The 14,049-nt window shown below is 71.5% G+C and overlaps 1 protein-coding gene across 1 annotated transcript in view; it reads right to left on the bottom strand.

The window, feature by feature from the left end:
- Positions 1 to 14,049, bottom strand: part of RXRA (retinoid X receptor alpha) — a 71,568-nt gene that overhangs the window by 17,533 nt on the left and 39,986 nt on the right. Inside the window, exons 2-4 of the mRNA XM_062207285.1 lie at positions 5,239 to 5,483; positions 1,327 to 1,477; positions 533 to 712 (exon numbers count right to left, since the gene is read on the bottom strand). Of these exons, the coding sequence (XP_062063269.1) occupies positions 533 to 712; positions 1,327 to 1,477; positions 5,239 to 5,483 (576 nt within the window). The remainder of the gene's footprint in view (positions 1 to 532; positions 713 to 1,326; positions 1,478 to 5,238; positions 5,484 to 14,049) is intronic.

Below are 14,049 nucleotides of genomic sequence, written 5' to 3'. Positions count from 1 at the left end.
GCGGGCGTGGCAACAGCCCACAGGTCTCAGGTGGTGCCCCCAGCCCTGTCACCCAACATCACCTTCCCTTCACCGGACACAGCCAGTCACAGCCGGAGAGCAAGACGCAGCCCAGGGCTCAGGGGCACCCACTCTTCTTCCCTGGCTCCTGCCCGTGGCCCCAGCCTCGGCCCCACCGTGCTCTCTGGAAGGTTCACTCCAGGCTGCCCGCCTCCCAGAGCCCACTCAGCGCCGTCCCCCCAGCACGGACGCCACCAGGGAAGGTGGGGGACAGGGGCCAACCTGCCCCGTCTCCTCGCTAATCCCAGAGCCTGGCAGACAGCAGGTGCCCAGTGCTGGCCCTGAGAGCCTCCTGCCCCCTCAGAGAGCAGGGCCCCGCCCCCAGCACTGACCCAGCCCCGCCTCTCCCAGGAAGCCCCGCCCACTGTGCAGCAGCAGTGGGTGAGCTCAGGCCTGGGCGCTGTGCGGGGCGTGGCCGGGGGAGCAGGGCCCCGCCCCACGCCCCGCCCCTGGGGCCCCCACCCGGGCCTACCTTCCCGCTTCATGCCCATGGCCAGGCACTTCTGGTAGCGGCAGTACTGGCACCGGTTCCGCTGCCGCTTGTCGATGAGGCAGTCCTTGTTATCGCGGCAGGTGTAGGTCAGGTCCTTGCGCACCGTGCGCTTGAAGAAGCCCTTGCAGCCCTCGCAGCTGTACACGCCGTAGTGCTTGCCTGCGGGGCGGGGCCGTGAGCCGGGGGCGGGGCCTCGGGCACAGGGGGGCACGGGGAGGGCTCAGGACAGGGGTGTGGGGCCTCGGACACAAGGAGGATCCTCTGATGGGGGGTGGGACCTTGGACCAGGGGGCGGGGCCTCAGACATGGGGGAGGGGCTCCGACCCGGGCCCTGGCCGCTATACACACCCCGGTGCTTGCCTGCGGGCACAGGGCTGCTGAGCGAATGCGGGGTGTGGGGTGGGGGCGGGGGCTCGGACACAAGGGCTGAGGCCAGGGCCAGCAGCAGGTCGGTCACTGCAGGCGGGGGTGGGGCACGTGTGGCTGGACACCTGGGCAATTTCAATGACCTCAGGGGAGCGAGGGCCCTGTGCCCCCCACGCGAGTTCTGTCCATGGACGAAACGGACTCCAAGAGACCTTGGGCTCCTGAGCCTGCCTGGGCGTAAGCTGGGCCCTGCCTCACCCTCCCCACTCGCGGAGGGACAGACCCGCTCCCAGCCACAGGGCAGCCGGCTGGGGAGGGGCATCGGGGCCGCCGCGGGCTATCGAGGCAGACCCTGCCCCAGGCCCCAGACGCCCCGACTCCGGTGCAGGTCCCCCGCCAGGCCCTACCTGAGGAGCGGTCCCCACAGATGGCACAGATGTGCTTGGTGAAGGAAGCCATGTTTCCCGAGGGGTGGGTGGGGACTTTGAGGACGCCATTGAGGCCCAGGGGAGGCTTGATGTCCTCGCTGCTGCTCACGGGGTTCATGGGTGAGTTCAGCTGCGGAGGTGGGGAGGGGGGTGACCAGGTGACTCAGCCCAGACACACGGCCGACCCCACCCCTGCTCAGCTCCTGCCTGGCGCCCACCTGACCACAGGCAGCCTCTCATCAAGGAGACCCCAGAGGCCTCCTGGAGGGAGGAGAGCTGGGCTCCCCCACTGCCCTATGGGGCCAGCTGGGGCGGGGTCCCCGGTCACGTGACTCGGGAGAGGGCAGAGGACCCCGCCTGCATCTGGGGCAGGGCCACCTGGCGGCCCTGTACTCCTCCCTGGCCCGCCAGGCCACCCTCCCTGCCTGCCCGCTGCCGCTGCCGCTGGGGCGAGCGTGGGAAACTCACCCGGTCACCCTGGCAACAGCTGCCGCGTCGCAATGACACAGCAGTTTTGGTTCCCGCTGCCTCCGCCCAGCTCTGCAGTCAGCGCAAAGGGCCAGGAGACACTTCCCACTGCCTCGCGCCTGCCCGCCGCCGCCGCCGCCGCCGCCGCCGCCGAAGGGACCCCAGCCCGGCAGCAGCCCCCATCTCCGCTTCTACAAACCCCCTAATGACTCTGAAAACTGCTGAGTCGCCCGCGGCTGGCTCCAGGCCGCCTCCAGCAGGCAGGAACCTCTCCCCTTCCCCTCCTCTCGCTGCCCAGCCCCACCCCACCCCTGTCTCCCGGGACAGGAAGAGCCCCCTGCAGAAGTGAGCACGAAGCGCCCTCAGCGCCCACAGTGCCGGGCACAACTCCCCGGCCCCAGCCAGATCCAGGTCCTTCTCGGGCCACAAGGGAGTGGACAGTTAACTCCTGCCAGGAGGCCTGGCAGCCTGCTCGGCCAGCTCGGCTGGGCAGGGCACAGGGAGCAGGGGCACGGGCACCCAGGGTCCCCCTGCAGAACGCGCCAAGCACACAGCCGCAGACAGCAGGTGCAGAGACCACAGCAGGTCTGCCCGCAGAGGGCCCTGGGTGCCAGCCTCCCGCTGCGGGGAGGGGGTGGGGTCTGAGTGCCCTCAGGAGGGTCAGGGCTGCCCAGAGCCATCCAGAGGACAGGAGCACGCTCGGACCTCACCCACGGCAGCCAAAGCCCTGCCCAGCCCCAGCGCCCCGGAAGCAAAGCACCAACAACCCGAAGCCACGGAGGGTGGAGCGGGGAGCCAGGCGGGGGCCGGGCTCTGCTCCTCCATCCTCCTGTGACTGGGGATTTTCATGGGGCCTCAGCTTCCGGTCTGCCCCCTAGGACAAGGCAGGGCCCACCTGAGGGCTGCCGGGGCCGCACAGAAGCTGCCCAGAACCCAGCGAGTACACGGCAGCCACGCCGCGCAGGCTGGCGCGCGAGGCCAACAGCCCCGCAGTGCGGGCAGCACGCAGGCCTGGGGGACACCCAGCTGAGTTGGAGCGCGGTGGGCAGCACCCAAGGCACAAGGCCGGCGGGTCAGGTCTGAGGACAGGGCAGGCCTGCTCTGCACTGCGTGGGCACCAGCAGGCGTGGCCACGGCACAAGGCAGGGCTGCGCGGGGCAGTCTCGCCTGGCCGGGGTCAGTGCCGCAGCCAAGCCCGCTCCCAGGGTGCACGTCGGGCCGGCACCCTCCTCCCGGGCCAGAGCTCTGGGCAGCCCTAGGAGCTAGAGTCCAGGTGGGCACCGGACTCAGCAGTGAGGCTGAGCCGCTGCCCACCCTCACTGCAGGCCCCAGGCCACCCCTGACTTCTCCGGGCTCCACCAGAGTGGGGCCGGGCGGCTGCGAGGCCAGCTGCATGCGGACACCCGGGCACCTCCTCCCGCGCTCCTGCTCCATCTCCCCAGAGACCCCAGACGCCAGCAGACGCCACGCGTGACCAGGGTGCGGCCCGCCCCATTTCCCCTTTCGGATCCTCGGCATTTATTTCAGTTCCCGCCTTGCTGATGTCCAACCCAGGCCCACTCCTCCAGCCCCCGCACCTGCCACGCCCCCTCCCAGCCCTCGACCCCCTCTGGGCTCCAGGAGCGGGCTCTTGGGCCTCCTGGGGCCTCCGCTGTCCCTCGGGCAGGGTCAGCTTCTCCGCAGGGCCCCCCACGCACACCCCCGGGCAGGCCCGAACACACGCAGCTCACGGGACGCAACCCCTGCGTGGAGCTGGCACAGGCCCTCTCGGCGAGCCAGGGGAGCAGGGGCACTGAGACTACCGTCTGGCCCGGTCCCACGCACACTCCCGCTCCCCCCCGGGCAGCGCGGGCTCCGGCTCAGGCCCGGAACAGGCAGCGCCGGGCAGCAGGCCAGGCCCTCCCCGACAGCAGCAGGAGTCCGAGCGGCCGGCGGGCTCCGCAGCCCCGCCTCTGCGGTTGTGGTTTCGGGGCTGGGGGCACGTGCACCCCTCCCGCCGCCCTGAACTCCACCCACACGCCCACGAGCAGGAGGAACCTCAGGTTTCCACAACAGCCTGCTCGAGCCCAGGAGCTGGACCTGGCTTCCGGGGTGCTGCAGGAAGCCCACGGCCAGCCACACTCAGACCGCGGCAAAACTGACCGCACGCCCGGCAGACCACAGCAGGAGAGGGCTGGGGCGCACCGCGCTGCCCCACCGCCCCGCCCCACGGCCCCCACCGCCAGGCCCCACCGCCCCCACCACCAGGCCCCACCGCCCCGCCCCACGGCCCCCACCACCAGGCCCCACCGCCCCCACCGCCCCGCCCCACCGCCCCCACCGCCAGGCCCCACCGCCCCCACTGCCAGGCCCCACCGCCCCACCGCCCCACCGCCCCCACCGCCAGGCCCCACCGCCCCCACTGCCAGGCCCCACCGCCCCACCGCCCCACCGCCCCCACCGCCAGGCCCCACTGCCCCCACTGCCAGGCCCCACCGCCCCACCGCCCCACCGCCAGGCCCCACTGCCCCCACTGCCCCGCCCCACCGCCCCCACTGCCACGCCCCACCGCCCCACCGCCCCCACTGCCAGGCCCCTCTTCAGCCTCAAAGGCGCTGGGCTCCAGTGAACACCTGCTGTGCATGCGGGACAGAAGCAGACCGGGAGGCCACAGGGCGCATGGCCACACCCACACCCAAGGCTGCTGCGCCCTAGGGTGGGGCTCTGGGGGTGCAGGGGATGGGGAAGTGGAGCCACCAGCTGGCGGGGGCAGGGCAGCCACTTACAGAGCAGAGCCAGGCCTCCCTCATGCTTGTCCCTGAGGGCCAGTGTACCCCTGCCCAGGGTGGAGGGGCTGGGAGGGGCCGGCCTGGAAGAGCCAGTGACCTCGGGGGGGGGGGGGGGCAGGGCAGGAAGTGCTGACTCCAGACCCAGGCCTCCTGGAGTGGCCGGCACGCTGGGCACCTGTGAGACCCCCGCTGGGGGCTGTCTGAAGCAGGGCCCAGGGCCCGGGGCGCTCTGGCCCCAAGGGGACAAACAGCGGAGTCAAACCTGGAAACCAGGAGGGGGCCCAGCCGGCGTCAGCAGAGCCCGCAGGGCCTGGTGCTGGTCAAGGCACTGGGGACTGGGGGGCGGTGCAGGTGCCACCTCGCAGGCCGGGGGTCCCAGGAGCCGGGGCGTCTGTGGCAGTTCTGGCAGAGGCACCGACACGTCTTCGCCACAGCAGAGGGAGAGCGCACGCGGCTTCCCAGGTGCCCTATGGCAAGGACCTGGGCCGTGCCAGGCACCAGCCGCTTCCCGACCCAGCCACAGGCAACGCACCAACGGTGCTGTTACACATCCGAGCAAACTCTAACCGTGGGCGAGGCCGCCGTGCCCGGGTGTGGGCAGAGAACCCAGGGCCGCCAGGGACTGCCCCCTCCACCCCCACCCCCCAGCACTCACCTGGGGGCTGCCGGTGCCGAAGCCCAGCGTGGGCGTGGTGGGCACAGACATGGAGTGTGGGCCCACGGGAGAGCTGATGACCGAGAAGGGCGGGCCCATGCCGTTGATGGGTGAGTGCAGCTGCCCCGGGGAGCCGAGCGCAGAGCCCAGGCCTGGCCCCAGGGAGGGGTGCAGCGAGGGGGCAGCCATGGAGCCCCGGCCCGTCGGGGAGTTGAGGGACGCAGAGTTCACCTGCGTGGAGAAGTCTGCAAGACAAGACGCCCGGGGGCAGGGTCAGAGGCCGCAGGGGACCCCCACACACAGTCCCACAGCCCCCCCCCCATCCCCAGGAGCAACCCCGCCCCGCCCCAAGGCTGAGGCAGCAAAGGCCTCGGCCTGCTGGCCCGGGAGCCCAGGGTCAGGGTGGCCAGCCCCTCTGCCTGCCTGCAGCGCGGCGAGGGGGGTCTGAGGGGCCAAACAGGAGAGGGCGGGAGGACGCTCCACGGCCGGGAATGCGAGGCCCTGAGAGCGCAGAGCGGCCCACGCAGGGCCCACGGCAGGGGTCGGCAGGCAGCAGGTGCTCTGACTCCATGGTCTGGGGTCTGTGTGGCTCAGGGCGCGTCCCAGTGACCCCGTGGGGTCTGTGTGGCTCAGGGCGCGTCCCAGTGACCCCGTGGAGGGCCCGGGGGTGTGCAGCCCGCACAGGCAGGGCCCATGGGCACTTCAACGAGCTCCTCACCCTGGCTTGGGAGGCTCCCGGGGTGGGGGCAGGAATCCACTGCCCACAGGCCTGAGGAGCCACAGACAGCGGGGTCCCGGCAGCACCCTCCGCAAGCCCCTCCCCCACTGCTCCACACGGCCATCACAAGGGGGTCGGGAGGTGGCCAAGACTAGGGGCGCAAGTCCCAGACCGGGGACACCCCGAGATGGCTTCAGCCCCCTGCCCCTCGGAGTGGCCGTGTCCTGGCCAGGCTTGCTGACTGCCGGGACACCAGCCCCAGGACACCCTGTCCCAGCCACGCAGCGAACATCGAGCCCTCAACCAGTCTTGTGAGATGTCCAGAGAGGTGGCCGGGCAGGTGCTGTCCCTGTGCCCGTCCCCCCCGCCCCCCGCCAGCTCAGCTGCTGGGCACTTCCTGCCCCAGCACCCCTGGTCGGCGGGTCAGCGGCGGGCAGGGCCAGCTGGCGGCCACAGGGGCTTGAGGTGCTCCACCAGCAAGGGACCAAACCAGGACTACACCTAGTCACCCAACTGGAAATGACAAACAAGGAATCCCGGAGTCAGGTGGTGGCGGCACCTGTTGGCAGCGGTCGGTACTGCAAACCAGCCCTCCTGGCCCTCAAACCCCTGGCAGCGGCGGCCCACCGGGCGGCTCACGGCTCTGCAATGCACATCTCCGTGGGCACGGAACCCCACGACGCGGCCAGAGAAGCTGTGACCGGCACAGAAACGGGCAGAGAGGCCTGCGAGGGGGGCTTTGCAGCTACAGGGCCTCCAGGAGTGGCCCCTGGGCCCACCCCGCCCTGTCCAAGCCCGCTTCCCCCGCTGTGCCGCACACAGGCACACGGAGCTCGCAGGATGGCTCCCTGGCCCCGAGCCCCTTCCACTGTGACCCAGAGAAGCCCCCAGCCGGGTACGAGGGAGGGGCCGGGAACAACAAACTGGCTGCACCAATGGCAACCCAGCCAGAGGGGCAGGGTCCCTGTGAGGAGACCCTCTCCCCAGCCCCCAGTCCCCAGTGGAGCCTCCCAGCTGCCCCAGCCATCTCCCCAGGCCCTGCCCCCACGGAGCCCCCCAGCCATCTCCCCAGGCCCTGCCCCCCATGGAGCCCCCCCCAGCCAGCTCCCCAGGCCCTGCCCCCCACGGAGCCCCCCAGCCATCTCCCCAGGCCCTGCCCCCCACGGAGCCCCCCCCAGCCATCTCCCCAGGCCCTGCCCCCCATGGAGCCCCCCCCAGCCATCTCCCCAGGCCCTGCCCCCCATGGAGCCCCCCCAGCCATCTCCCCGGGCCTTGTCCCCCATGGAGCCCCCCAGCCATCTCCCCCGGCCCTGCCCCCACGGAGCCCCCCAGCCATCTCCCCAGGCCCTGCCCCCCATGGAGCCCCCCCAGCCATCTCCCCAGGCCCTGCCCCCCATGGAGCCCCCCCAGCCATCTCCCCAGGCCCTGTCCCCCATGGAGCCCCCCAGCCAGCTCCCCAGGCCCTGCCCCCCACGGAGCCCCCCCCAGCCATCTCCCCAGGCCCTGCCCCACGGAGCCCCCCAGCCATCTCCCCAGGCCCTGCCCCCCACGGAGCCCCCAGCCATCTCCCCAGGCCCTGCCCCCCATGGAGCCCCCCCAGCCATCTCCCCAGGCCCTGCCCCCACGGAGCCCCCCAGCCATCTCCCCAGGCCCTGCCCCCACGGAGCCCCCCAGCCATCTCCCCAGGCCCTGCCCCCCATGGAGCCCCCCAGCCAACTCCCCAGGCCCTGCCCCCACGGAGCCCCCCAGCCATCTCCCCAGGCCCTGCCCCCACGGAGCCCCCCAGCCATCTCCCCAGGCCCTGCCCCCCACGGAGCCCCCAGCCATCCCCCCAGGCCCTGCCCCCCATGGAGCCCCCCCAGCCATCTCCCCAGGCTCTGCCCCCACGGAGCCCCCCCCAGCCATCTCCCCAGGCCCTGCCCCCACGGAGCCCCCCAGCCATCTCCCCAGGCCCTGCCCCCCATGGAGCCCCCCAGCCAACTCCCCAGACCCTGCCCCCACGGAGCCCCCCAGCCATCTCCCCAGGCCCTGCCCCCACAGAGCCCCCCAGCCACCTCCCCAGGCCCTGCCCCCCATGGAGCCCCCCCAGCCAGCTCCCCAGGCCCTGCCCCCCATGGAGCCCCCCCAGCCATCTCCCCAGGCCCTGCCCCCACGGAGCCCCCAGCCATCTCCCCAGGCCCTGCCCCCACGGAGCCCCCCAGCCATCTCCCCAGGCCCTGCCCCCCATGGAGCCCCCCCAGCCAGCTCCCCAGGCCCTGCCCCCCATGGAGCCCCCCCCCCCCCCCGCCAGCTCCCTAGGTCCCGGCCCCCATGGAGATGCTGAGCTCAGGGAGGAAGTGGCCCCTGGAGTCTCCCAACTTCTCAGCCACGGCCCTCGCTCGCAATCACGGGAAGACGGCATGGGGGTGCCCTGGGAGGGAGTCTGCGGCCAGCTGGCAGTGCCCACCCTAGGGGAGAGGCCCACAGGGCCCTGCGTGGACAGTCACGGCCACTGACAAGCTGTCTGCCTCTCCCCAGCAGGAAGAGGCGGGAGCAGGAGGAAGGGGGAGGGGGAGGAGGAGGGAGGAGAGGGAGCGGAGCCCACTCTGGCCACCAGCCGCGGCCAGCCTGCACCCCACTGCTCCCCGGCCCCCCAAGGCCCTGCCCACGTCCAGCCCAGGCGTGGACGGGCTGACAGGAGGCAGGCAGGGGGAAACCAGCCAGGATGGGCTGAGAGAAAAGGGGCGCAGGAGGAGCCCCAGCCCCGGCGAGGCACCCCCACGGCGGCCGCGGGTCCGGCTGCTGCCCCCCCCACCCCGGGCTGGGCCCTGCCTGTTTACAGAAACATTCATGGTGGACACGGGTCGGGGGGGCGTGCACTGCGGGCGCCCTCTGGAATCTTCTGGGGAGAGACGCTTTCTGGCCAGCAAGGCAACGTTGCAAAGAAAACACGAAAAATTGCCCAGACGCCCTCTGCCCGGGAGAAGGGCCCAGCGGCCGCTCCTCGGTCCCCACCAGAGCTGCACTTGGGCCCCGCTGCCCATGAGACGCCCCAGGCCCACGCTGGGCATCCACGGGCGTGGCAGAGGTGCTCAGAGGGCCAGGGCCAGGCCAGGGGACTGAACCGCTATCTGCACACCCCAGCACAGGCGGTGCGGGGTGGGGGGAGGATGCACCAGCAGCCCCGTGGGAGAGGCGCTGGAGTCCAGCCCAGGAAGCCTGCATGGAGGAAGCGGCAGAGTGGCAGACAGCTCTCTCCACTGGTACCAAACAGACTCAAAATGCCAACACCCGGAGGTCAGCAACCACAGCCGTGGCCTGGACGCGGACGCCCTGGAGGCCCCCGCACCGGAGCAGGCCTGGGAACGCTCCTGGTCCCCGGGGCCTGTTGTGGGGGGCTCGACCCCATGCCCAGGGCCCACAGCAGGAAGTCTGGGGAACCCCCGCCAACTCTTCCGGCCCCTGCCTGGCAGAGGGGGAGGCCCGGGAAGCAGCAGGAAACAGTGAGGCGGGGGCAGGGCGGGGCGGAGGCCACCCCAGCCCCACCCACCCCCACCCTGGGGTCTCATGGGCAGAACTCGAGCCCCCTCCTCGGCCCCTGCTACTTGCAGACCCAACCAGGAGCCATGCGACCCAGGGCCCGCGGAGCCCAGCAGGAGCCTCCGGACGGGGCGGGGGGCACGAGCAGCAGGCATGGGAGCCAGAGCCGGTAGGGGCCGGGGGCTGAGCAAGAGATCCGGGCCTGGGGACCCTCCCCCGGAACTGAAACCCTGCGGCGGGCAGCTCGTGGGCCTCGGCTTCCTGGGACGCCCACCTCCGGCCCCACCTTCCCCTGCCCGCCGCGGAGGCAGAAGTGGCAAGGCTGGCGGGATGGCGCCAGGGCCTGGGGTGGTCAGGGCGGGGGAGGAGGAAGGAAGCGGCCGGGACCAGACAGGGCAGGCAGACGGGCCCCACACGGGACCAGACGGGGCAGGCAGACAGGCCCCATGTGGGAGGGGGCTGCCGGGGGCGGGGGGCTCCTGCCCAGCCGAGATGCCCCCGGGCACCCCAGCCCCTGGCTGAGAAATCCCAGTCAAACCCTGAACCCCGTGGAGCCTCAGTCTTCCCTTCTGTACAGTGGGCGCATCCTCTGGCAACTGCTGTGGGGCAGGCTCTGAGCCCCCACCGGGGGCAGCGAGCGGCTTCCTCCCTCCCTGCAGAAGGCAACCCCAGTCCTGGGCCGACACCTCGCTCTTCCAGGGCCACTCTGTCCTTTCCGGACTGATGGCCTTCGTGCCGAGTCTCCTTCTCCTTGGCGGGGGCCCAGGGCCCAGGTGGCCCTCACGACGGTCAGAAGAAACCCAGGCCTGTCCCCACGAACCCGTGAGCCCCATGGCAGGCGAGCTTGGGGGCCCCTTGTAGAGGCCCCCAACAGCCCAGCAGGCCCCGCTCCCTATCCCCAGCCAGGTCCCGACATCCGTCAGCCACAGGGACCGTGTCTCCACGCCTGGCCCCGCTCGCCTCGGGCACCCACAGATGGTGGCCGCTGGGCTGTGGGCTGGCCCCCATGGGCGGTTCTCCCCCCCAGCACCCATCACTCACACTGCCCTGCCTGGCCTCCTGAGACACAGGAGGGCGGGGCTTGCTACGGGCAGCGGGCGCCCACCAAGCCCGCGAGTTGGCCGGGAGGGAAGGGACAGAGCGAGCGAGCTGTGGCCCAGCAGGCACTGGCTCCCTGGAGCGGCAGCCATGACCCCAGAAGCCGGGGTGGGAAGGCCGCAGGCGCCAGCCCTCTCGTCCAGCCATGGTCCTGGGAGTGCTGCCCTGCAGGGCTCCACCTGACCACGAGCCATCCAAGCAGCCCACCTGCCAACCTCCCAGCACAGCTGCCGACATCGGTCTCCCCCTCCCTGAGCCCGCGCCCTGCTCCCAGCAGGGGAACCAGCAGGATCCTCCCGCAGTCCCGGCTGTGAGCACAGGGCGGCTCACCCAGTGCCAAGTCTCAGCCGTGACACCGACCCAAGGCCCCTCGGTGCTGACCGAGCCGCAGCCCAGGGCACAGGGAGCTGCAGCGCGAGGCCCAGAGGGTCCAACCAGGGAGCACCCCACAGTGACACACGGGTGCGGCTGTGTCTGTGCGGGCCTCCAGCAAACACAAAGCAACCACCCGTGCGTCATCACAGCACCGTCCTCACCACCATCACCATCACTTTCACCATCACCACCATCATCACCATCGCCGTCACCACCATCACCATCACTGTCACCATCACTACCATCACCACCATCACTTTCACCATCACCGTCACCACCATCACCATCACTACCATCACCATCGCCGTCACCACCATCACCGTCACCATCACCATCACTACCATCACCACCATCACTTTCACCATCACCGTCACCGTCACCACCACCATCGCCGTCACCACCATCATCACCATCGCCGTCACCACCATCATCGCGTGGCGGGGATGGTGACAATGACAGCAGTGACAAGGGTACGGGGGTGGCAGTGAGACGGGGCAGTGTGGATCCCACAGGGGCGAGGCCGCCCGCATGTGCACTGAGCACACAGGAAACCGGTAGGTTTTGCCACGGTGGCAAACGGACGGTGCTCAGGTTCCCTGGGTTGTGCCGAGACCTAGGATTTGGCCAGGGACAGGCTGCGAACAGGAAGCGGTGCCCAGGCGGGCAGCCTCCCGGCCCAGCCCACTCCCACCAGGGGCACTGCGGTTGGCCCCGTGCTGCCAGGTGCGGCCGGAGCCCGGCCACAGGGAGGGAAGTGGAGCGCACGGCCAGAGGAAGGGGCCGGGTGGGGGCTCGAGCGAGCAGCCGGACCCTGCACCCACGACCAGGCAAGGGCTGAGGGCGTCAGGTGCCCACACCCGGGGCCCGAGGCTGCCCCTCCACGCCCACTCCCCCAGAGGCCGGGGCCCCCGAAGCCCCAGGTGTCAGCCTAGGCCCGGCTGCGTCAACCACAGCATTGTGTCCTGTCACAGGCCACCAGCCCCGCGACAGGGAACCCCGGGGAGGCAGAGGCCACGGAGCCCACTGACCCAAGGCGGCAGGGCCCGACCACCACAGGACAGGGTCCTGGAGCTGCACCCACCCCCAGGGTGGACCCCCACCACCCACTGCCCTCTCAGCACTGCCCTGTGTGTCCTGGGGTGCAGCATGGAAACACCCCGCCCCCAGGCACGCGCGCCTCCCACCTGGCTCCGTCCTGCCTGCAGCTCAGATGCCCAAACCCAGCTCAGAGCCCCGGCTCCCGGCACCGGCCCCACTTCCCTGGGACCCCAGGGCTTCCCGGGTCTAGGAGGAGCCAGGAGACCACCTGCAGGGCTGGCCCCAGGGAGGACACGCGGGCTGACCCAAAGTGCCTGGTGCAGGGCCAGGCTCCCGCTCCAAGGGCCGTTGCTCTGTGCACACAAGGGACACTGGTGCCAGGGTGCAGGCCACACACCACCCCGGAGACAGCTGGAATTCCAGCGAGGAATCTGTGGGTCCCACCCATCCATCCGTGGGACCCAGAAGTGAGGACCACCTCCCCCACCCTGCCCCGCCCCCGGCCAGTGCGGAGAAAGGAGCGGGAGAGGTCACAGGCGGCGACAGCCTAGGGTCCCCTCCAGCCCTGTCTCCCGCGAGAAGGTTCCCAAAATGGGGGCCCTGCAGGGGACTCCCAGGCAGAGGCCAGCTGAGGGTCACCAGCCCAGGGCGATGCTGAGGCTGCTGGGGAATCCCAGAAGCCACTCCCACCCCGCCCCGCTGGGCACAGCAGGCGGCACTGCCCCACCTGCTGCCCAGTGGCCTGAGATCCAGCTAAGACGACGGAGCACAGGGGGCGCCGGGACCTGCAGGAATCTCTCCGTGGGAGAAGCCAGAGCTACCGAGGGGGTGTGGCCGAAGGAACGGGGCCACCAGGGGCCACCTGCACGCTGCCCCTGGAGCTCGCAGGCACGGCCAGACCGCCCTGCACCCGGCGCTGGGAGCGGCAGTCGCCACCGTCCCACCCTCCCACACGTGTGCAGGGCTCACGGGCACCCGACAGACAGCAGAGGCGGCGCCGGGGCTCGGGCAGGAAGCAGCCCCCCCCGCCCCCACGCAAGCCGCTGCCCAGCCCCCCCCCCCGAGCTCCCGGCGTGCTGCACCCCACAGGCACTGGCGTGGGGGGCCCAGGAAGACGCTCACCTCCCCAAGGCCAGACAGGGGCCCCGGGTACCGCGCAGCCTCCCCTCCAGGCTGCCCCCCCCCCCCAACTGTCCCCGGTGCCGATGCAGGGGCGCCTGCCCAGGGCCTTCGAGGAGGGAGGGGAATTCCTGGAGAAGTCCCGCCTGCCTCACGGCTGCAGCCACGGAGGGGGTGCGGGCCCGGCGGCCGCGGGCGCTCGCGGGCGGTTTCTCCTCGGCAGGGAAAGAAGTGATTCTGGTTTCGCTTTGAGCCACGTTGCTCTGGGTGGCACAGAGCCCCCCCAACCCCGCTCTGTCGTGGAACCCGGGCTGTGCTGCTCACCGCGTCTCTCTGGCCCTCACTCGCTGCTGGACACCCACACATGCCTGTCCCCCGGGGACAGAGAGGACCAGGGTCAGGGCTGCCCTGCAGTGATCCTGGTCTCTCCTGGGGACGTCCTCGCATCCCCCCACAGCCCCCTGGTGGCACCATATCACACACAGGCACAGACAGAGCCCACACACCGTGGCTGCCCAGGGCCACGTGGTGGGCAGAGGCGGAGTCCCCAGAGCGAGGCGCCGGGCAGGCAGTCAGAGCCCCACGGGCAGCTTCCCACGGCTGCACCGCGATCCCCCCAGCAGCACCCAAGCTGGTCTATGGTGGATGGCATGGTGAGGGCTCTGCAGACAAGGCCAGGGCCAAGGCCATGAGACAGACGCTGGGAAGTGGCCTGAGGGACTTCAGCATCACCCCCCCCCCCCCGCCACCTGCCTGGGCAAGTCGGTGCCACGGCTCACGGAGCCCTGGGCCACACCAAGGCCCCGCCGTCCTCACCTGCCACCCGGCTGGGCAGGCCTGTGCCACAGCGCCCTGGGCCACACAGAGGCTCCACCGTCCTCACCTGCCACCCGGCTGGGCAGGCCTGTGCCACAGCGCCCTGGGCCACACAGAGGCCCTGCCGT

Source organism: Lepus europaeus, chromosome 12 (assembly GCF_033115175.1).
Source record: "Lepus europaeus isolate LE1 chromosome 12, mLepTim1.pri, whole genome shotgun sequence".
Taxonomy (NCBI): domain Eukaryota; kingdom Metazoa; phylum Chordata; class Mammalia; order Lagomorpha; family Leporidae; genus Lepus; species Lepus europaeus.
The sequence above is the reverse complement of the archived record's forward strand: the minus strand, read 5'-3'. Positions and strand labels throughout refer to the sequence as shown.